The 24,638-nt window shown below is 41.3% G+C and overlaps 1 protein-coding gene across 1 annotated transcript in view; it reads left to right on the top strand.

Annotated features, from left to right (window-relative positions):
- Positions 1 to 24,638, top strand: part of LOC131061966 (DEAD-box ATP-dependent RNA helicase FANCM) — a 116,530-nt gene that overhangs the window by 55,166 nt on the left and 36,726 nt on the right. Inside the window, exon 13 of the mRNA XM_057995800.2 lies at positions 684 to 814. Within this exon, the coding sequence (XP_057851783.1) occupies positions 684 to 814 (131 nt within the window). The remainder of the gene's footprint in view (positions 1 to 683; positions 815 to 24,638) is intronic.

Here is a 24,638-nt window from a genome sequence, read left to right as displayed (position 1 = left end):
AAAATACTTTGTGCTTTAGATTGGGAAACAAAAACTTAGGTCTTAAATTCAATTTCTTTGTATTCTATACTTGAAAAATATTTTAATTCCAAGTCAAAGGGAGGTTCCTTGTTGATTTAAAGAATAGTTTATATTCTGTTGTGTGTCATATAGAAAGATGTGAATTAAAACGATAAAAATGAATAAGCAAAGTTGCTTGTGGGAATTCTTTCAATTATATACTCTTGTAAATGGAAGGTATGACTTACATATTATGATCGTTGATGGCTGTAATTACTATTGAAATTTTTATTAAATTGTTACTGTTAGGTATGAATTGTCTCATAGAGGTGGAAAGGGGTATATTTAATAGTAGAGTAAGCTATAAGTATCGATTTCTGTAGTAAATAGTGACAACATGTTGACATGTAGCATTCATGCATTGCTGTGGTCATATCAGTTGTCCGACCTTTTATGTTTTGAAGTGAGATGATGGTTTTTCCTCGTTTTAATCCATGCCACACATGATCTTGCATATAGTTCAATCGCTTCTTGGTTAAATCCATTCAACACATTCTTCAAGCATTTATATTTGAAGTTTCTTCATAGTTGCATACTTTGCTTTTTAATTTTTATTAATTAAGGTGAAATATATATTTTTTTTTTCTGAAAATATGACATTTTGTAATTTTCTGGTAAGATAGATCATTTGCAAGATTTATTGGAAGAAATGAAACGTTATGGCAAGTGAAGGCCTTCATGCAACAAAGTGTAAGACATGGAGCCCCAAATCCCAAAATAGTGAAAATGAAGGAAATCATCATGGATCATTTCCGTATGTTCTATCTCATCCTTGATTAGTTCTTCTTCTTGCATAGCAATATATCAAACCTAGTACTTTTAAATCAGCATATTTCATTCACTATCTTATAAAGATATATGTTTGTATAAAATAATACTTTTGTTATAATTTTGTGCTCAAACTTGATTCTATGCTGTCATGCAATTTATTGTGCTTTTGCATCTTGAGGAGTTTGGGATGCTATATTTTAAAGTGATCTTTCAATTTGTTTCTGTTATATTGTTGTGTTTTGAAAATGCAAGATGATCTTTTATAGTGAAATATGTTCAATAGTGGAATATTTATTCTACACTATTCAAAAGCCATGATTAGATTGAAAACAAGAACTATTAATTTTGGTATAACTGGCTTAACACTATTTTTGATATATAGTGCTCGAATGCTCAGCAATACTTCTAATAATATTTTTGTTTACACGCTTTAGTTTTGGCAAACAAGCATGCTGTAAATCACAATATTTCAAAGGCAATGTTCTGGAGCAGTTTGTTGCTCAAAGTTGTTTAAAAATTAAAATGCTTTCTCATATTTTTATCTTCATTTGGATTCAAGTTTCAAGTTTTCAACAATTTCTGTTTGCCCTATATTTACACCAATTATTATAAATTATGGCTATTGGTATAAACCTTAGTTGACACCAATACTCAGATATGAACCCAATATGAATATAGAAACCCTCACAAGTATGATTTTATTGATATGCAACTGCTGGGAATTATGGCTAGGCAGAAATATGTTTTGTGACAAATTACAGATGTGAAAATGATAAATTTTACTCACAAATCGGCCTCTTTTGAATGGTATGATTGGATGATATAGTTGCTGATGTAATGCAATTTTTAGACTTGTATGACCTTGTACAGCAGAAAAATGAAGATTGTTTGATTGCTACAGACCTTCAAACAACCAAATGGAATTGTGTAGGGCCTTCTCCAATGCTAGTGCCTGAAATATGGATGAAGAAATGTAAATCGTCCTCCCAAACTGATAGTACAGCTTCTGTATTGACTGTTGCAAACATGTGGATCAAAAAATATGACCGGTACAATGTGCAATAAATGTGGTAGGGTGGTACAAGAATACTGGTAATGATGTGTGGCAGCTAGAACTCAAGTTGTGTGACTTGAAATTAGACTTATGATGTTGGTACGATAACCAACTCTTAATGGTTGTTTAGTCCTTAATGTAAGGTTGGTAACACTCACAAATAACACAATGTTTTCCACACCTACTAGTTATTCATGTAACAAAACATTCAAATATCACAGCATAAGTAATAATGATAAACAACTAGACCGGAAGAGTTATATCTTTATTGAATTATCCAGAATATATCCATACATAATCTCCCTTGCCGAGGTTCCATCCGAACAATATATAGACCCGACGGTTGGCCAACGTCACCAACTCCATGTTGGTATTATGGATTAAGCAAATGTTGAAGGACATAAAAGTAAAATGCAAAGAACCTATAATCATCTATTGTGATAATATGGCAGGAATTGATATATCTAAGAATCCGGTATTTCACTCTAAAACTAAACATGTTTCTATCAAATATTTCTGAAAGAGAATGTTGAAGCAAAAGAAGTGAGATTGGTTTATGCAAATACTAAAGAGCAGATTGCAGACATCTTTACTAAGCCTTTGCCTAAGGAAACTTTTGAGTATCTCAGAGAGCAGCTTGGGGTCATACCCTCACCAGTAGAGACTTAGACAATTGATGCTTGGCATCAAAACGATAGAATTTACAGAGAAACTTTTTTCCGGCTTTGATGGATGAGAGCTACTTCTCAAGGGGAGCAGTTGGTTAAGTTGGTATTTTGGTTCTATGAACTGATTTTATCTGGTATTTGTATTGCTTTGGCATTTGATGTCAAAGGGGGAGAGATATCTATGGAAAAACATTAAACACACTATCCTTTGGGGAGAAATTATTCATTGGGGGAGAGATTGTTACTCTCTGCATTTGTATTTTGATTTCTGGTATTGATCTATTTTGGAGATTGTTGGTTTTTGGTCTATTGGCATTTTTGCTTTGGCACTTAGATAGTTTTTCCATCTTGTGTTGCCATCAATGCCAAAGGGGGAGATTGTTGGTATTATGGATATGTTGCATTGGTTTTGTCATTGATGTCAACACTTATTAACACTTATCCTTCTGGAGATCTTTGATTATGTTCACTGGCAAGTTCAGTTACTTATGCACAGTCACCGATATTTGGTTCACCGACAAGTTATATTGTTCACCGGTTATGCACAGTCCGTCCGAGATTTGCTTCTTCCAAATTGGTGTAGAATTCACAATGCCGTCCACTCAGAATTATCTTGTGCTTTATGCCAGACCGCATTGGAGCAAGTATACAAAAGAGCCCCGCAAACACTAATTCTCGAAGAAATTCAAGATTCAGAGAATGAAAGCTCTACAGAAACCGAGAGTTCCATGGAAGACGAAGTCTTATCCGATACATCATCTGAAAGTCAGAAAGGTCCAGAGACAGAAAATCAAGGGAATGCAATATGGACATTAAGGTTCGATGGGTCCAAGTCCAAACAAGGATCTGGAGCTGGTTATGAATTGATTAGCCCAACGGGAGAAACTTATCTTGCCGCTCACAGATTACAATTTCCTTGTACCAACAACGTAGTTGAATATGAATCCTTGATTCATGGATTATTATTAGCCATCCAAAAGGGGGCGAAAGTACTGCAAGTATATGGAGACTCAGAAATTGCCGTAAGGCAAATCAGGAAGCAGTATGTTTGCCATGACAAAAGATTAACCAAGTACAGAAATCGAGTCTGGGATCTCATTGAAAGTTTTGAGGCTTTCAATATCCATTCTATATATAGACACCAGAATCAAGTGGCCAATTCACTTGCACAGGCCGCCAGTTCTTTGATACCATTAGCAATGGAAGGATTGAAGAAATTCACAGTTGAGTTAACATTAGTTCCCTCGGTCCCAGATAACATTACCAATTTTCAGGTTTTCGAGGACGACAAGCACATCTTGGAGTTCTTAACCAACACAGATGTCTTCCTAGCCCAGATCATTGATGAAGATGAAGTAGGTGAAGCAGAATTCGATGCTGAAGGTGTCCTAAATTTAAAGACAAATACTATTCCAAAAGGAATGGTAGAATTGGAGAGGATTTTTGATCCTGACAAGTTGAAAGAAAAGAAAAACCACAGTTCAGAAGGAAACATGTGCGACACAATCAATTTAGGTGATGAAATACAAACCAAGAACGTATTCATTGGAAAGTCCTGCACAACGACTGAAAGAGATGGAATCCTGAAAAATATGAGGGACTTCCCAGATATCATCGCGTGGAGGTATGAAGATCTTAAGACCTACGACACTGCAATTATCACTCACACGATCCCGTTGAAGCCAGGAAGCAAGCCATTCAGGCAAAGACAAAGACCAGTTAATCCTCTATTGGAACCACTGATATACCAAGAAGTGAAGAAGTTACTCACAGCCAAGATCATCTTCCCAGTAAGACATTCGACGTGGGTCGCCAACCTGGTACCTGTTAGAAAGAAAAGTGGAGAAATCAGATTGTGTGTTGATTTCAGAAATCTCAACCGAGCATCAGAGAAAGATAATTATCCATTACCATCATTAGATGAGGTGTTGCAGATTGTCAATGGATCGCAGATGATGTCCTTTCTAGATGGATATTCGGGATAGAACCAAGTTCTAGTCGAACCTGAAGATCGACTAAAGACTGCTTTCACCACCAAATGGGGGACGTTTGCTTACAAGAGGATGCCTTTTGGACTTATAAACGCCGGGGCCACATTCCAGAGAGCTATGGATATCACTTTCAGAGATTTAATTGGTAAATGCATTATCATATATATGGATGACATCACAGTTTTCTCTAGGCAGAGAGAAGATCATGTGGACGACTTAAGAAGAGTCTTCCAAAGGTGCAGGAGATACGGTGTCTCCCTCAATCCGAAGAAATGCATATTTGGGGTCACAGAAGGAAAGCTTTTAGGACATGTCATTTTAGAAAAGGGAATCTCCATTGATCCTGAAAGAGTGAAGGCCATATCCACTATCAATTTGCCGGCTAGCAAGAAAGAACTCAAGTCATTTTTCGGCAAGATCAACTTCGTCCGAAAGTTCATCACCGGATTTGCCGAGATCGTCAGACCTTTGAATGAAATGTTAAAGAAGGACGCAAAGATTGAATGGACTCCACAAGCCAAAAGGGCGTTTGAGGAAATAAAGACCGCAATCACAGAAGCACCAGTATTGATCAGTCCAGATTATCTCAAGCCCTTCTATTTATATTCCTTCGCTTCTAACTACATTTGTGCCGCTATTCTGACCCAGAGAAGTGAAGAAAGGGATGAGAATCCGATTGCATTCATGAGCACCCCGCTGAAAGATGCAGAACTTAGATACCCTAACATTGAAAAGCAAGCATACGCATTAGTAAAGGCCGTTAAGAAATTCAGACATTACCTACTAAGGGCCAAGATTTATGCAATAGTACCTGATGCAGCAGTCAAGACTCTTCTCATGCAGAATGAACTAGGAGAAAGAAGAGGAAAGTGGGTCGCCATTATCCAAGAATTTGATATTGAAATCCAGCCCATGAAACTTGTTCGAGGACAAGCTTTGGCGCAGACATTGGCAATTGATGGACCAGGATTAGTCCAGCAAGTTTATGAACTAGAGGATGTCACCCCTGATGAATGGTACAAAGATATTGTGACATACTTGCTTAATCACAGATGTCCTGCTCATATGACACCCACACAGAAGAGAGCATTAAGATTAAAGTGTCAACACTACATGCTTCAAGGATCTGTTTTATATCGTAAAAATCATGAAGAAGTATATTTGAGGTGTGTTGGCAAAGATGAAGCAAAGCAGATAATTGAACATTTCCATTCCAAGTTTGGAACTGGACATGGAGCCAACCTCGCTACAGCTCACCAGATCCTAAGAGCAGGATATTACTGGCCTACGCTTTTCAAAGATACATTTAATCATATCAGGACTTGCCATACATGTCAAGTCGCAGCTTTTAGAGAAAGGAATCCTGCCATGCCACTAAATCCAGTGATTGAGGCCAGACCATTTGCTAAATGGGGAATGGATTTTATTGGTGTCATTAACCCCGCGTCCTCAGCACAACACAAGTACATCATTACAGCTACAGATTATTGTACCAGATGGTCAGAAGCACAAGCACTTAAAGTTTGCACTACTGAAGTTGTAATCAAATTTCTGGAGGAAAATATAGTCACAAGGTTTGGATGTCCCTATGCGTTGGTTTGCGACAATGGATTGGCATTCACATCATTGAGATTCTCAAATTGGGCTTTTGAATATGGAATAACCCTCAAGTTCTCATCAAATTATTATCCTCAGGGTAATGGGTTAGCAGAATCCACCAATAAGAATTTGCTCAGTGTTATTAAGAAATTGCTAGAGAGAAGTCCGAGAGAATGGCACACCCAGTTAAGATTCGCCTTATGGGCAGATAGAATCAGAACAAAGAACGCATTAGGCATTTCGCCTTATTTTCTGGTTTATGGCCAAGACCCAGTCTTCCCCATGCAATTCAGGATCCCGACTTTAAGATTTATTCAGGAGTATATGGAAGATACTGATGCAGTGCAAGCCCGATTGACGCAATTAATGAACCTGGAAGAAAAAAGAGATCAAGCATTAGAGAACTTTGCGAAACACCAAGGAGTGGTGAAGAGATGGTTTGATCGACAAGCAAGAGTTAAGGCATTCCGAATTTCAGATCTCGTCCTGTATTGGGACAAAGCACATGAGAAAAGAGGGGAACATGATAAGTTTGATAAGCTTTGGAAAGGCCCTTATCAAATTTCAGTGATATTGGGAGAAAACGCATTTAGGTTGCAGACTTTAACTGGAGAAGACATCCCGTTGCCTGTCAATGGGAGGTATCTCAAACATTATTTCCAGTCCTGAAATGCCCAAGGCCTTCCCTTGTACATAGTTAGTTTAGTTTGCTTTCGTTGTTTTCCGTTTGTTTGTTTTTCGTTTCGCTTTGGTTTGCCTTTTGTTTTCGTTTTTAGTTTAGGTGTTTTGTTTTAGGTTGGTTGTTTTGTCCTAAGGGGTATCCATTTGACATTGGGTGATTTTGTCATGTAACGCTCTGACTTCCCACTAGGTTGTTGGTTGCATTTGGAAAATCATGAGGTCTTTTGGAATTGCAAGGGGAGTTTCTTTTAATAAAGTCTTGAGTCGGGACGTATTTGCATTGAAGTAGATTAGCTTATTGAACTCACGTATTTTGTCCTCCAGTTATTATATTTTCACACACTTATAATCTTCGAGTCATTATGGTTTCCAGGCGAAGCTGTGATCAGTGAAAAATCTAAAGTCTAACTTCAGCGCCACCGCAATCCTCAAACCCTAGTGAGTTTCACTACTCACGAGCCAAAGAATTGACGGAACTGAAAAGCAATATCAAAAGAAATGAAAAATAAAAAAAAAATCAAAAGAAAAAGATGAGCTAAAAAGAAATATCGAATTGGCTAAAGGGAATTTACGAGTAACTCCATCGGGGCTATAGACGCCTGGCTGGCAATGGAGCAATGTTCGTGAGCTTGCGGCGATAACCTCGTCGGGACTATAGACGTCTGACTGGCAGCGAGGCTCTATCCAGGATGCTTTTGGAGTTTAGACGAACTACGTAGCTTATCACAGGGGAACCTGAAGATCATGATTGTCTTGTTGAGGGGAATTAACGCATTTGCACACACATGGGTAACTGTGGACTTGATACTTTGTCTCGATATGATGGTCTCTTCTTGTAAGTGTTTCTTAACTCCTGGTTTTGTTGAGGAGGTTTTCTGAGTTTTCTTTTAGAAAGATTGATTCCCAAATGTTTTTCAACATTTCTTAGTGGTGTCGCCAGATGTTGTGACCATTTCACACATCGCCCCATTGCAAATGGGGACCCCCTCTTTTTGCTCGTTTTTCGCTCGCTTTTCGCTTCGCTTTTAGGGTTTTGTTAGTCAGTCAATTGTCTGGATTTAGGGTCAAGCCTTAGGGTTTTAATTGCCATCTTTTTAGGCCAGAATCCAGTCAATTTTGAGAGCTTTTGAGCTTCTTTTGTAAGAATGCAAATTTTGAATGCAATGATTTCGCCAAAATGATCTATTTTCAATTGGAATTTTGAGTGCAGAGCTTAAATTTGTCTAAGTGTTGATGATGAAATGTGATTTTTTCCAATTGAGTAATTTTTGACCAAATTTTGAGTTTTTTTTGATTTTGATCCCGGGCATGGGGAATGATTTGTTTTCGCCTTGCGAAGAGACTAAATGTGCAAAATCATGATATTTTGGCTTGTAGGAGCAAAATCGCTCCTGTCCCTCAGTGAAGGACCGGAGCTACAAATCAAATATTGCTTTGTCCTTGCAGGATTTCAACGACTTGACGATTTGAAGATGTCCAAGGGGATATGTTTTATCGAATGAATATAACTTGAAGAGCAAACATGAAGAAAAATGGTCCAAAATGCCAAAATCGCTCCTGTCCCTTAGTCAGGGACCAGGGCGAAGTACATTGTAGCTCTCGTCCCTCTCCAAGGGACCAGAGCGAAATTCTTCATAGGGCAAGATTCAGGCAAAGATCAAGTCAAGTTTATGTTTGAAGGCAAGGAAGGAGGTGAAATGAACTCATTGAAGATAAATTGAAGATTGCCAAATGCCAACAAGGGACCTCAAATGCCTAGTTCGCTCCTGTCCCTCAGGGAGGGACCAGAGCGATTTTTACTTTAGATGATTTTCTTGCTCAATTTGAATGGATCCCAAGGCATGGATGAATGGAATGGAATGTTACGAATCCGTTGAAGATAATTTTAGAGGTTAGCAATGTGATGTGGAGCCTACAAGGCCAGGATCGCTCCTGTCCCTCTCCAAGGGACCAGGGCGATATAATGGTTATATTGCCGTTCCTCCAAGTTCAGGGCACTCCAAGGCGGAGAACAAGGTGGCAAGGACGTCTTAAGGTATCTCCATCAAGCACAAAGCATCAAGGGTCGTCAACATTGAAAGATTTGTACAAAATACCCTAGTTTGCTCCTGTCCCTCAGGAAGGGACCAGAGCAAAATTTGCATAAAGGCATAGATTTCGAAAGTTAAACAAGCATCAAGTGATTAAGGAAGATCAAGGGATCACGCTTTACCCAAGGAAGACAATTGCAAGTTGGAGAACGCAAGCATGAACCCAAAGACTTGAAGTTCGCTCCTGTCCCTCAGGAAGGGACCAGAGCGATATTGAATGCATTTGCTAATTCCTTCAAAAATCACGTGAGGTCAAGGTTTTTGTGGATCACACAAGGTCTAAGGCATCATAACAAGGTGATATGCAAAAGGGTTAAACGTTAAATGATCATCAAATTGAACAAAGAGGCTATATCGCTCCTGTCCCTCAGGGAGGGACCAGAGCGATTTGCATAGGATCCTTCATTTTTCTTCAAATGCATGTCAAGGCAGGTTCACGCAAGATCAAGGACGTCCTTTAAAGGGCAATGAACAAGGAACCAAGGTTGAAGGATGATGCGTTTTAGCTAGAGCTTCAAGATCGCTCCTGTCCCTCTCCAAGGGACAAGGGCGATGATCCTTCCAACGTTTAAATGTCTTGTGGAATTCAAGCGAAATGAGCATGGAATGAAAGAATAGCATTATTTGTCCTTCACAAAGATGATTGAGGCTCGAATTTACAAAGGTCAAGGAGAAATTATGAGGATCGCTCCTGTCCCTCTCCAAGGGACCAGGGCGATATTTGCCAAAACACCTATTATCCTTCGAAGATCATAACAAAACAAGTTGCAAAGGGTCTAAAACGCCATTTGGAAGGCAATGAACGAAGAATTAGGATCAAAAACGATGAATTTCAAGCTAGAAGACAAGGATCGCTCCTGTCCCTCTCCAAGGGACCAGGGCGATATCACATTTAAAGACATTCCTTCGCACAAACAAGTCAATCAAACTCGAAGGACCCAGCTAAAATGTCGATTTGAACGTGGAGATGAAGACTTTGGACGTCAAAAATGCAAAGATCAAGACCAAATTGATGGATCGCTCCTGTCCCTCAGTCAGGGACCAGGGCGATGAGGTATGTATATTTCATTTTCAAATTTTGGCGCCCAAAACAAATTTTTTTTAAATTTACTTTAAATGCTAAAATTCGATATGTTTTGAAAATTCAATTAAATGGCATTTAAAATATTGCGCTTAGTATTAATTAATTATTTTGCCTTGTGAGTAAAATCGAATTTATTAAATAATAACAAAGGCATTTAATAATTAATTATTTAATTAATAAAAAATTAAATATAGCGCTTGGTATTTTAGAGGTCGGCCCTTGTATTTATTTAAAAATCGTTTAAATTGCCTTATTATTTACCAAGTCGGCCTTGGGGTGAATGGTGAGGTGAGCGCTATAAAAGGAGGGTGAAAATCTTCATTTTCACATTATCATTTTCATCTCATATGCGATCAAAGGAAGAAGTGCAAATTGATATCCAAGGTGGAGCGAATTTCATTCCAAGCAAGGTGGTGTGAACTTGAGGTTTCCATTTGTGCGAACTTGTCAAATCCATTGGAGATCACGTCAAAAACTTGAAAGGTGGCGAAGTTAATAGGAGGAACGTTGCTTTGAAGGTCACATCAAGGACATATCAAAAAGTGGCGAAATTGATATTTTGAAGAAGAGATTACGTTGAGACTATCTAACGTCAATTTTGCCTAGGCGAATCCTTTTTATTTTGCACTCTAGAGTTAGCTCTCGATTTGAGGTATGGCGATTTGGTTTTATTGTTTTATTTGTTGATCGTCATATTTTAAATTTTGAATTTTGAATTCCTAGCTCAATCGTTTTATTTTAGGAAATGATAACTCAAAGACTTATCATGAAGTTTCCTGAAATTTACCCTCTAATCTATGTTATTTATTGCAAAATCTAGCTTCTCATTATGAAATGTTGTGTAGGTATGGCAACCCCGAAGGCGGGAGCATCCACCAGTCGTTCAGCTCTCATGAAAGAAGATCAGAAGACCGAAGAAGTGGAGATCAAGATCGTGTCGAAGTGGAGCAACATTGGAGATACAAACTTGGGTAACTTTAGCACGAAGAGGTTCCGAGAGGTCCCTTACATTGGCAAGCCATCACCTGTCGCCCAGAGAATAATCGAGAGTGGCATCATTAAGGCGGCCGGCTTTCCTCCAGCTATTGAGTGCCATGAGTTGATGATCGAGTGTGCTCGTCACTATGATCCACAATCCAGAACGATCGTGTCCAAAGAGGGAAACACTTTGGCGTACCTTTCAGAGGAAGCTATAAGTGAAGCTTTCCATCTTCCAGAGCACAAGGACATGATATACAAGAGCATAGAAGGAGCCAGATCAATGTACGAAGATGATCCAGATGCTTGTCTAAGCATTATCAATAAGAACTGGTTACTCAAGAGCCGTCCCCGTCTGAGCAAGGTCCCGAACACACCGCACAGGATTGATTTCCAGGAGGAGTACAGAGATTTGATTACCATGCTCAACCGAGTTACAGGAGCCCCTCACGCCTTCTATTTTGAGAAGTGGATGTTCTACTTCATCCAGGTGATTGTTCAAGGGAAAGGTACCATACATTGGGCTAGGATAATTAGCCATTGCTTAGACGTACAGTTGAGGAGACTCAAGGCTACTAAGTCCTTCCACATGAGTTCATATGTCATCTATGCCTTGATCAGGAGTGTTGAATACGCAGGACTACCTCACAGAGGAGTGATTGGAAGAGGACCCGGCGAGGTCAGAGCTTGTGATTCCTATGCCTACTTGCATCATCCGCCAGGGAGCAACTATAGGTTGGTTAATGATACCTTCACGATGAACATCACAAGGACGTTGCAAGGTGGGATTCACAACAGATTATCTCAGGATGCACAGGAATTCATAAAGAGGTACGGTGCTTGGTTCATTCAGTTTCCGAAGTTCACTTATATTAGAGTGCGTGGATGTCCTTTACCACCATACATGTTGCCAAGATATCCGACAGACAGAATTGTGTTACTTGAAGTAACAAGACAGTTGGCAGCATATGTGAAGGCATTCAGACACAGACATCAGAATGGAGTTCCAGTACCTATCATTTTGGGTAATTCAGTTGAGGTATGTCCTAATGCTTTAGCTATGGATGACGCAGAGAAGGAGTTAGCCTTGTATTCTTTTTCATCTTTTGCTTTGAGAGAAAGCTTTGATCCACATGGACATTTAGAGGAGACGGTCGGCAGAAGGTTTAGGCATGAGTACCAAATAGAAGATTTTATGATGAATCTCTTAGATGATCTTGAAGTAAAACGGAAAATGCATTCTAGATTGCCTTTGGATTTCATCAGGAAATGCAGGATTTACAGAGTGGCCGACCAAGCTCAGGACAGTGGCAGACATATCTAGTCATCCTATGATCGAGAAAGCAAAACGATAAGGTTAGATTGGAATGAGCCCGAGGTCGTGGATTTAGATACTTTGATGGCACCAGTCTTGTCTTGTACTCGCAGATGGGTTGACATTCAGCATCAGAAGTTGAGAGAACAAGGCATAGCTATGTCTTTCACTTTGGAAGAGAAACCTGCCGAAGGTGGAGCTAGTGTGAGTGAAGGCAATCCTAATCCTAGAAATTTAGGTGAAGGAGACCTTCGATGTGCCAGTGAGGGCAATCTCCATTCAAGAGGTTCGAAGAGGAAAGAGAGACCTGGAAAGAGAGAATCTTCCAAGAAGAAACAAGAGGCTAACAGAGATCAATCATCCGGTACTTCTTCTAGACCAGAGAAGAGAACAATTCAAGTGGAAGAATCCATGGAGTCTATGGTACAAAATAACAGGCAGGAAGAAGGACAAACACAGCATGGGTCACCAGATGGATCTCTCCAGGACTATGAGTTAGATGAAGATAAAGAAGACAATGCGATGACATCTCCTCCCAGAGAAGAAGAAATAGTGCATAAAGAAATACAAGTTCAAGAGACAAGATCGAATATCCCAGATTGGTTGAAGGAAAGATTAACCAAGGTGATCGTAGTAGAGGACGAGGACAATGCAATTGATTTAGAGAGCCTTGTTGGACGCTCACATGAAGTAACAGAAAAGAAGAAGGCTACCAAGATGTCCAAGATGATTCGAGATGAGACTGGATCCAGAAAACTGCAGATAGCTACACCGACAGTAGACAAATGTGAAGGTGAGATCCTAGCAGAAGAATATGATATACAGACTTTTGAGTTAGGACCATCCACAGCAGAGCAGACACTAGATGATGCTACCGACTCATTTGAGGCATTGAAGGACAAGCTTAGAGAAGAAATGGAGAAGAATAGAAAGCTTGAGAGAGAGGTCGGTGCATGGAGGACATATTTCAGTCACATCAATGAACCTTTGGGACGTCAGGATCCAGCTAGATCACCAGTACAAGCACTTCCACTTCAATCAATCAATGAAGCAGAAAGATTCAGGAACACGGTCCAACGTACAAGTAATTGGATGGATAGATCTCATACAGTGGCTATAGAGTTTGTAACAAGGATGATGAAGATTATTCATCAAGCTATCCAGGTTCTTGAGATGATCCACAATTTGATGATAACAGTAGCTGCATTCGCCCATACCAAGGATGTTATCATTCCTATCTTGAAAGTTATTAGACATACTTCAAGGAAGATTTTAGCGCAGGAGAGGATCTTGGAGGGAGAATCTCACAGTTTGTTTCATTGGTCAACCTTACTCCATATGAAGAGTGTTTTCTTTGAAGACATCAGTACTAGATGTGGCCAAGTTGAGGAGGTGATCAATCCGATCCAGGACAGAGTATTTGAGGTACTTCGTACCATTCTTGGCAGAAGGATCGAGGTCGAGACAGATGTGGATATGCAGGAATTAGAGGATAGAATCAAGATCATCTTTTGCAAGGACGCTAATGTTACAGATGAGCAATATGATCAGATGTTTGCCACCATGCTCCTGATTGAAAGAACAAAGGAACTTGAAGCTTCATGGGACGCAGCTCTTCTAGATGCATTCGATCAAGTTATCCACTTGGAAGAGAGTATGAAGAATCTTCCCGAGATTCCAATTGCAGAAATCGAAGGAATCGTTTCAAGATTCATTGCATATGCTAAGAAAGAGCATTGGAAAGGGAATAAGGTTCTAGATGAAAGGTTGTTATAGATGACATGGCATCTTATTTGTCATTGGTTTATGTCTCCTAGGTTTTTGTGCCAAATTTAATATTTGGCTATGTATTTAATATTGTTCAGTAAAAAGGAGGCCATTTGTAACAAACCCTAATTAGGGTTTAGGTGTCATGATCTTGACCATTGATCTACTTTCAATCTGGACCTTTCATTGTAATTGGGGATGCTATTTATACCCCCATTTTTCATTTCATTTGATAATAGTGTAATAGTCGATAGTTGATGTAAGAGAGAATAGAGATTAGAGAAATTAGAGTTAGAAGCAATTTTATTTTGTAGCAAGATTGAGTTTTGAAGAGAGGAATTCAAGCAATTGTTGTATATGATGACTTGGAAATCAATAAAATATTGAAGTTATGGTGTTTTGTTGCAACTTTCTTGGTTATCTTCATGGTTGTTCAATTTACTTGAATCATGCTCAATCAAAGTAGTGTGTTAATTTGAAGGACATTGTGTGAGACTTCATTTTTTAGTAGGATTCGTAATCCAAACCACTAGCTTCTTGCTGATTGTAGGAACGCCTTGCGTGGTCGACTGGAGAATACTTTGAGTCCCTCAATCTTCAATCATTATTGTATCTTGGATATGTACCTTCGTGGTAGCGTCCATGATCTTTGATGCATTGAATATCATTTTATTACCTTAGAAGATCGCACTAATTTCAATTGAGTTGTTATCTTATGGCAAAATTGAAGTTGGTTGAATCTTGCCAAGTCTTGTTCACACGAAGTCACTCTTAGGGTTAGATTAGATTAGACCTCTTTCAAACCCTGCTCTTTTGTTATTTTTGAAAGTTTCTTTAGTTTAGTAAAATCTTGAACTTTCGGAATGCGTAAGACCGCTTGAAGGAAACAGCAAATCACATCATACCGCTGGAAGCTTGTCCACACGTAGAGACCCTACTAAAAGAACCTTGGAGTCTACCTAACTGATCCTTTATGCGAATCTTCAGCAGTTAGAGACTATTTTCTCAAGAGAGGATAAGATGCCTATTGGTATTTTATTCTGTGTATGATGGTGTACAAAATACACGTCAACAGGTAGTCATCTTCATTTCTAACTCATTCTGCAGGTTCCTTTCTACTGCAGCTAACTGTGCATGCTTCTCCCCTTCCTTCTCCAGTTTTGTTATATACAGCCGCTGGGCCTCCTGCTCTATCTGGTGCCACTGCATCCGCAAGTACACATCCCAGAAGGCCCCTCCATGCTGCGGAAGGTGGTGCCCAAAGTGCCCCTGCCTCCCATCAGGTACCTGCGAGTCCATTCCTAAACCATCTCTGGCGTACTACGGTCCGACCACCCTTGCTGCTTGAAGTGGTGTGCAAACTCATCTGCACACCCTGAAGTCATGAAGTGACACAATTGCGTAGCATCGACAGAGTTGCTGGCCTCCATCTGCCTGTCAACTGTGCCATTCCCCGTGCAACATGGGAGAGCCCTTGTAGCTCTCCAAGGAATCGCTGGAGTGAGCCTGCTGGATCACTTAGATCTGGTGGAGTGAGGTGAAGCCCTGCCAGTGATCCTTCTGGTCCGCTTTCCCCATCATAGCTGCTCTTTTGGTCCTGCCCGCCACTTCTTGGGGCCTGATGCTCTCGGTCAACAAACATCCCCACGTCCTGGTCTGTGATAGTAATAGTTCTGTTCGGTGTTAGGTGTGCCCCAATGGCCATGCTGTGCGGTGTGGGGGAGGGGGGAAGGTGAGGAGTGAGTGCGAACTGCCCCAGCCATCCATCTAGCGAGACATCTATATCTTCATCCGTGAGTGTCTCTAGTGCAGCCAACTCCTCCAGGCCAACCCTAGTCATCGATATACTCCCTGCCTTCTCCTTCCCTGCTGGAACTGTATTAGCACCCGGTGTGTCGGTACCTGTTGGGGCCGTACTAGTACCTGGTGGAGTTGTACCAGTACCTGCTAGAACCGTACCAGTACCTGCTGAAGTTGTACAAGTACCTGTTGGTACCGTACCAATACCCGTTGATGTTGGACTAGTACCTGCTGGTACCGTACCAATGTTTGCCATACCAGAACTTGGATTTGCCGTACCAATTCCCTGCTCAGCCATTGTGTCTTTTCTTGGTACGACCTCCCCTGCCACTGTTTGGTCTACCGTACTGGTACCCTCCGTGGCTTCTGCCACAAGTACAACCAAGCTGATTTGTTTTTTGATACTCGCTTCTGTGCTGGTGGTTCCCCTTCGTTGATTTTCCGGAACAACACCCCTACTGGTTGTACGTCCCCCACAAGGCTGGCCACTGTAAGTGCTTCTTGCAGTACCAAGTGTGTCGAAGATAATTTCTGAGGTGTGAACTTTACCCTCGTACTCTTCCATTGTGCCCGTAACCCTCTGTGTTGAACCTTCTCTTCCTCCTTTTCCTGCTGCTGCGACTCTGCTTCCCCTTCATCCTCTGCAGTTGTGTGTGGTGCCATATGGAACCCCTCATCACCACTTTCCTGCTCCTCAGTCTCTTCTGCTTCCTCCTTCGAATCCTCTGCGCTGCTGGCATCTTCGACCTCTATGGATGCGTCCAACTTTCTTCTCTTTTTGACCGGCTGCGCAGTGTCACCTAGTGTGTCCAGGTGGGTATAGTAGTACATGGTAGGTTTATTCGGTTCCACCCGTTTGCGCGGTTCAAAGGTTCCCCACATTTTTGGTGGTACTTGCAGGCGTATGGCGTCCAGGAATAGGCTGATGGCACATGTAGAATGTCTTGTGTTCCAGTTTGAGAAAATCATGGATTCTTTCCGCCAGGAGTTGCGCCTAGTTGTACACTTTCCCACACTTAATCCCGTTCATTAACCCTATCATCCAAACAACACGCTTCACCCCCCTGTCGTCAGACTAGGCACTCTTCCACTGTTCCTCTGTGAGATCGTCCCTGCATACCAAATCCATCAACCATTTCTTTGTTTCCTTGGTGAGTTTTTTGGTTGGTTTGGCCGCGGATGCCCCCTTCTCGGGTATACCAAATACCCTTCTGAAGTCTTCTGGTTTAAAGGAAACTCGCACCGTGCACCCCTGAAACTGAATGACGGAAGCTCGTTCCTGCGGGTTGTATCTGGACACCATGGTCCGCAGTACTGGCTCAAAATCCTTGATGCTGAATGTGGGCATTTGGATAGCATGGTCTACCTGGGCCTTCCTGAGAGAATCCTTTATCACATGGTCCGGAGGGGTTTCTTCCCACCAGGTACGGCATTCGTTGCTAGTCATACTCTCAAATGCTACATTCTCTGCCGTGATTCCCTCCAAATCCTTCTGTACCTTTGGCCTGATTCTGACCTTCTTGCTGCTATTGGCTGGCTTTGTGGCCGTCATGGCTGCACTACAACTACTTTGCTCTGTTTTTCTGCCTTTATTATAACTGTCTGAAAGTGTGGCTCGCCAATTGGTACGAACCATTAGACCAACTGATACTTCTCTAGTGTCTTGATGAGCTTGTGTACTTCCTTTCCCTGACCCTCCAGCCGTTTTTATGCACGTTGATTCCAACTCCGTACGGATTATGCACGTTGATTCCAACTCTGTACGGATGGTACAAGACGCCTCTTTTAGCGCAGCCTGCTATGTATGGACTACTGTACGTGTTATCTTGTAGCTTTCTTCTGATACCGTATGGAAGTCTACCGTACGTGTTATCCTTTCTGTTCCGTACGACGTATTCCTTCTTGTTTCTCTCGTACTTCCTTTAACCGTACGGTCACTAAACCGTTGTTGTTGGTGTTCCGTACATGATGTGTACGGAATTCCTCCGTACGATTCCTCCTTCTCGTACGATGGCTCTTGCTGGTGTGCGCTCGTGCACCGTACGGACACACTGTATGGTTCTGCCCCAAGATGCAATTGCCCAGGCTGTATGGCTCCATCGTACGGCTTCTCCTGAGATGTTAACCTCCGTACGGATCTCCTATGTGCTTTGCCAAAATCGTCGTACGACTTACTACCGCCTTCGTACGACCTGCCTCGTGATGCTTTGATACTTGTAATCCGTACGTCGTACGGATTCTCCCTTGCTGTATTGTATGACTTCCCCTTGGCTGCGTTTTCGTCAGAGCTTGCTTTCTTGATCTTTCTGCTGTCACTTGTACACTCTTGCCTGTGTGTTGTGTAAAAATGAACCTCTGAGGGGTTTTTATAATCATTCGCTCTTTTCAGGGTTAAGGTTAGGCTCAAATACTTTATTAATTTTTTTACAAAATAATTGACTTTTTACTAGTCGTATTTTTTCCTTACTTATTTCCCTTATTTTTGCTTGGCATTTTAATTTCTTAATACCTGCTGACCCTGATCTTTTTCTCCTCTCCATATATTTCCCTTCCCTAACTTTCAATACCCCCTTTCTTAACAATTGTTTTAATTCCTTTATTTGACAACACTTTTTAAATGTAATTCCACGTACCTTCAGTTTAACAAGGTATCCCTTGGTCAGGTTGTGCCGTTTAGATGGTCTTTTGGGGTCCACTGGCCAGTTTATTGTTTCTACCACTGCTGCTGAATGATCTTTCCGCCCCCTTCGTTTTCTTTTTGTTTGTCGGGTGCTATACTTCTTCGCTCTTCCCTCGTCACATGTCCTGTCTTCCTCCCATTTTTTGTTTGGTTCCTGGTCGGTGTCCCCATCCCCACCGTTGTTCCTCTTCATTCTTGAGGGATCGTTCCGAGTCTTCATTTTTATCTCCACATCGTGCAACCACATACAGACGTTCGGCAACCTCCTATAACATTTTTGTGCACAACATGTCCCTATGTACTCCAGGTCCCATATTTTGTCAACTAATGGAGCGGGTCCCACCCCTTTATATCGCCCGTCAATGTAGCGGCCCCCGTACTGTTGGTACCATTTTACTTTCTCTCCGTCAACCTTCGGTGGTCCCGCGGGGTTAGGGATCACTCGGTATAATGAATTGGGTCCGGCTTCTGCTTCGCCTGGCTGGGAGGCGATGACGAATAGATCTTCCATTTTCAGCACCATTTTTAAATAGGGACCTAGGGTTGCCCCATACACCTCTAAGTCAAGCTCCTCCTCTAGGTCTACCAATTCCTCCTCTTTATTTGCACTCTCGGCTCTCCTTCGGGCCTCCGCTTCTTGATCAATATCATATGCTACGTACCCCTCCCGAAGAGCTTCGTATGGGGCCCGCTTCTTCCAATGTCCTGAAACCCGCACCCACATAGCTGGGTCCCCAAAATACGCATTTGTGAGGTGCTTGTGGATCTTGGGAACCGCCACACCTTCTACCTGTTTCAGTACAAGTCGTTCTTCCATGGCCGCAAAAGGGTTCGCCTAGTCTTCATCTCTTTGGTAGGGTTCTTTTACCACTGGGTCTCCTTCGACTTCCTTGCTCTGGCAATGGTTCAGTGCCCTTTGGTAGCGTATCCCAGCATATTAATCTCAATTACCGGTTTGTTTTGTTCTTTGTAGATTTTCAGCTTGGTTCGTGATTGGATTGTTGTCCGGAGTCGAAAGCTTCACCGCCCCGTTTTCCCCGACCTCTCTGATCTTATAGGGTCCGAGCCATCGAACTTTAAATTTCCTTGGTTGAAGTTCGTTTCGGCCGTTATACTTCAAAATTAACTGCCCCGGCCAGAAGTTGACTTGCCGTAGGTGTTGGTCATGCCAACACTTCCATCGGCGTTGTGCCACCTCTGTTGCCCATTGTGCCATTATTCTCCATTCGTCCAGTTTTATTAGGCTGCCAAGCCTTGCACTCAAGCTCTCTTCATCGCCGAGTCTATTATCCATCGCCACCCGCAGGCTAGGTACGGTATACTCGGCTGGTACCATTGCCTCCTGCCCATACATGAGCTGGAACGGGGTATGCCCCGTAGTGACTTTGTACGTTGTGCGGTAAGCCCATAGTACGACTGGTAGCCTTTCCTCCCAGTCTTCCTGCTCCACCCCACATGATTTGTAAATTATTGACACCAACACCTTGTTGGTTGCTTCTGCCTGCCCATTAGCTCGGGGGTAATACGGACTAAAGAGATTGTGAAAGATCTTGAATTCTACGGTCATGGTACGAATTACTTGGTTGACAAAGTGCACTCCCCTGTCACTCGTGATTTGAAGGGGTATCCTGTACCTCGTGACGATTTGTTCATACAAGAACCGTGCCGTACTCAGAGCCACGTTATCCGGCAAGGCCCTTGCTTTTGCCCACTTGGTGAGGTATTCCGTAGCTACTACAATATAGTTGCACCTATGCATGCTACTCGGCTTCAAAGGTCCCACAAAGTGCAGACCCAACGTTCGAATAACTCTTGCGGCTGCGAAGGAAAGAGGGGCATGAAATCCCTTTTTAGTAGTTTTCTCGCACGCTGGCAAGTATCGCACCTGATCACCCACTCTTGAGCGTCGGTGTGTAGAGTTGGCCACCGTAGGCCAGCCAAAAGTACTTTCCTGGCAGTCGCATCTGGTCCCATATGTCCGCATGCTAACCCGTCGTGTGCTTCCTTCAACACACCGAGGATTTCCTCCTCCATAACACATCTCCTCAAGATATGGTCGGGATCCATTTTGTATAGAAGCCCATTGATTAGTTGGAAGGTCTTACTCTTCAGTGCCAGCTTCCTCCGTTCCCTTGGGGGCATCTCTCTTGGAAATGTGGAGGTAGAGAGGTACCGGTCAATCTTTTCGTACCAGGATGGTAGTATTGCAATCTGGGACAAGTGTGCATCTGGAAAGTCCTCGTTCACCTGATCTGATCCTTGATAGTTGGTCGGCTATTACATGGGATTTTCCTGGTCGTACAATAATGGTGAAGGTAAACTCCTGCCGGAGCAGTAGCCATCTACTTACCCTACCTTGTGTTGATGTGTTTTTTATGCACATGCGAACACAAAATAAAATACCGAAGTATCTTACCCTCTCTTGATTAAAGTCTCCGAATGCTGAAGATGTGGCGAAAAGGATCAATCGGGATGACTTCAAGGTTCTTTATTGTAGGATCTCTACGTGTGGATAAGCTCTCTTTGGTATTATGTGATTTGCTGGAATCACAAGGGGACTTACATTTGACGACCTAAACGTCTGATTTGCTTTGAATATTGCTGGAACACAGGATTTTACTAGCTTTGATTTGAAAAAAGGAAAAAAGACGAGGGCGAGGAAAGGATCTAATCCTAACACTAAGAATGTAGGAGCAATGAATGATCTTTGATGAAATTCTAACTAAGTCTTGTTTTGACATCCCAGGACCATCTCCACAAGGTTAGTGCGATCTTCGAAGGAAAGCTTTATGATGTTCAGATCATCACTATTGGTATAGACACCATCAAGTTGATGCATATCAATGAAGAAGCGACAATTGAAGTTAAGCTTAAGCTGAATGATTCCAATTGACTGCACAAGGCAAGTCTGCAATCAACAAACTGCTAGTAGTATGGATATACGAATTTCACCATCAGTCAAACACATTTCTTCCACTCATCTAATAACATGAAATCAAAACTGAGAAGTATAGAGACCATGCAAATTGTTGAATCGACCCATAAATTTCACCATTTCTTCAATGAAGTTTTACAAGTCTTTTACAACAACATCTTGGCAACAATCTTTGCCTTCTCTTTCTATTCTACTCTAATTGCTATTCTATCAACTGACTATCCACTATTAGCTAACTATTCCTCTTCTAACTACTCTCTATTACTGACTCCTATTCACTAACTATTTTCTATTTGCCTTTACAAATGAAGAGCCGGTGCTATATAGTGCCCTTAATACAATTCAATGGCTAAGATCAATTTGAGATCAATGGCCAAGATTCTACAATGAAAACCCTAATTATGGTTTGTTACAACAAACTCAATTCTGACCAATGAAATAATTGTATTAATTGGACACATGTCTTCTCTGGAATATTCGACCAATGGATAGCTGGGGTAGGTACATCGAAGTTTGTGCCACCTTTAATGAGTTAGGTACATTGAATCTGGACATGCTGAGGTGGACCAATCTGACTGAAGGAGTGATGACTAGGATGCCACCTTGTCTGATACTTGTAACTTGGTAGATATCCAATTCGATGCTGAAACTGTTTGCTTCTTCAACGAACCCTTGCTCTGACTTCTTTTGTCTTTCATGTGTAGGATGATGATGTACCTTGCCTTGGAATGCTAGATTGGAAGATAGATGGAGAAGGTCGTCCTTAATGAAACTGGATTGGAGGAGGTCGGCCTTAATGATGCTGGACTGGAGAAGATCGTCCTTGTCGATGCCTTGATCTTCCTTGATGAGAGTCGGCAAAGTGGTTGATCTTCCAACTCCGGGGTCGCCATTTGATGCCTACACAAAAGGTTAAAGTTAGTCTTTGAGCATCAAACCCTAAAGCATGAAATTAAGACTCTCCAAAGGGAAGATTCAAGATATTAATTTGAAAATGTCATGATAAATCCAGAATTCTTCATTTTTCTAAATTAATGGCAATGAAATCAAAATAAATCTTAAATAAGAATTTCAAAATGATTCTTCATACCTCCTCCTTTGAAAGCCCAACTATAAAACCTTGAAAAATGATGAAAGAAGACTGGATTTTGATGGACAAGGCTTAGATTATAGTCCTCCCTTGGACGAATTACGCCTCCATTAGCCTTCAAAATGAATTTCACCTTCTTTAGTCTCCACACTTGGCCAAAAATCGCCTTCCAACACCTTCCAAAATCTGGAAATTATCCTTCAGCTTGCCCAATTTCGCACCTCCAAATATGCTCTTTAAATTCGCATGAGAGATAATGCAAGAATGATTTGAATTTGCTAAAGAACCTCTCCCATTATATAGAGCGCTCACCTTGATTCTTGTTGAGGCCGACTTGATAAAAGGAAATAAAAATGAAATAAAACCCCCCTTTTTGAAGGATGGCCGACTTGGTAAATTAGCTTTAAAATAAGATAAAATCCCACTTAAAAGGAGGCCGACTTGCTTGTAAAAGCAAATAAATGTATTTGAGCACTCACCTTCACTTAAAATTTGAAAATTAATTTCAAGGCTTCAAAGGTGGGTTTTTTCATTTGTTTTAAGGCTTAGAATTTAATTAATCAAATTATGAATGCCTTAATTTATGGGAACTTGCTTTAGTTTTCCAAATGTCTTGAAATAGGCAAATTTAATGAAAGGCTATAGGCTAGCTTAGGAATGTTAAAGCTTGATCAAGACTCCTTAAGCATCAAGATATCCACAGTGATGGTTTGAACCCCTTGTCTAGACTTGCTCACTAGATAAAATTGAAATTTTCTCAACCAATATTTGCAAATTTCCATGCCTTTGTATTCTCAATCTTGTAATTTGCCTTAGACTCAATCAAACAAGGTTGAATAATAGATTTTTGGATATTTTCGCTCTGGACCCTCTGGAAGGGTCAGGAGCAATTTTTGCTTTTTGTAGCTCTTTTTTGATCATTCCAACTTCAGTCCACCTCTCAATGCTAGGAAATATCTTTCTTCTTTCTCCCAATCCAAGTTTGATTTCGTTTTGCAAGGCAAAATGGGAGATTTTAGGATTTTCGCCCTGGACCCTCTGGAAGGGTTAGGAGCGAATTTTGAGTTTTAGGCATATTTCTTCATGCTTTTAACTTGACATCACTTCTAAGGCAAAGAACATCATGCCTCCCTCCCATCCAAATCATGAATAGCAAGATCTTGTCTTAATTTTGCAAAAAAAAGGGGAGAACTTGGAAATTTCGCCCTAGACCCTTAGGAAGGGTCAGGAGCGATTTTCCTCCTTATCCTTAAAACCTTCATTCTTAACAATCCCTTTTCACTTTAAATCAATTCAAACATCGTTTCAAGCTTATCCCTAGGCCTAAATTCGCTCAATTCTGGAGGAAAAGTCCAATTTTAGGTTTTTCGCCCTGGGCCCTCAGCAAGGGTCAGGGGCGATTTTCCTTATTTAGCTTGATTGCTCCTTTGTTGGCCATCCAAATTGTCTTCACAGGATAAAACATACCTTTTCACCTTCACTCCAACCATAAAAATCATTTTGTCTTTGCAAGAAAGAGGTGTTTTTGAGAATTTCGCTCTGGGCCTCCTGAGAGGGTCAGGAGCGAATTTTGCAATTTTAACCAAAATGTTCCACTTTTCACTTTGAAACCTCTTTGTCAAGTAAGATCTCACCCTGTGATATGCTATGAATATGATGTCATGTCCAAGAGAGGTAAAATACTGTGCTTATAAAGAATTTCGCCCTGGACCCTCAGTAAGGATCAGGAGCGAATTTCCTCTTCTGGGCAAAATTCCTTCATCTTCAAGCGAATTAGGGGCTCTATTAAGTTCATCTCACTATTCATCATACCTTTGGCATTTCAATTCAACCAAAACTGAGGAAAAAACATCTCCCACAAGATTTTCGCCCTGGACCCTCAGTAAGGGTCAGGAGCGAATTTCAAGTTTTCAACAAAATCCTTCACTTTTTCAAATTGACACTTTCTCAGGTGGGTAAAGGGAGATGTCTTTATTTCACTCATGTTTTAAGACTTGTTCTTTTTCACTACAAAATAAGGGAAATTCAAAATTTCGCCCTGGACCTTCAGCAAGGGTCAGGAGCGAATTTACCTT

The sequence above is a fragment of the Cryptomeria japonica genome, chromosome 2 (genome assembly GCF_030272615.1).
Source record: "Cryptomeria japonica chromosome 2, Sugi_1.0, whole genome shotgun sequence".
NCBI lineage: Eukaryota > Viridiplantae > Streptophyta > Pinopsida > Cupressales > Cupressaceae > Cryptomeria > Cryptomeria japonica.
The sequence above is the reverse complement of the archived record's forward strand: the minus strand, read 5'-3'. Positions and strand labels throughout refer to the sequence as shown.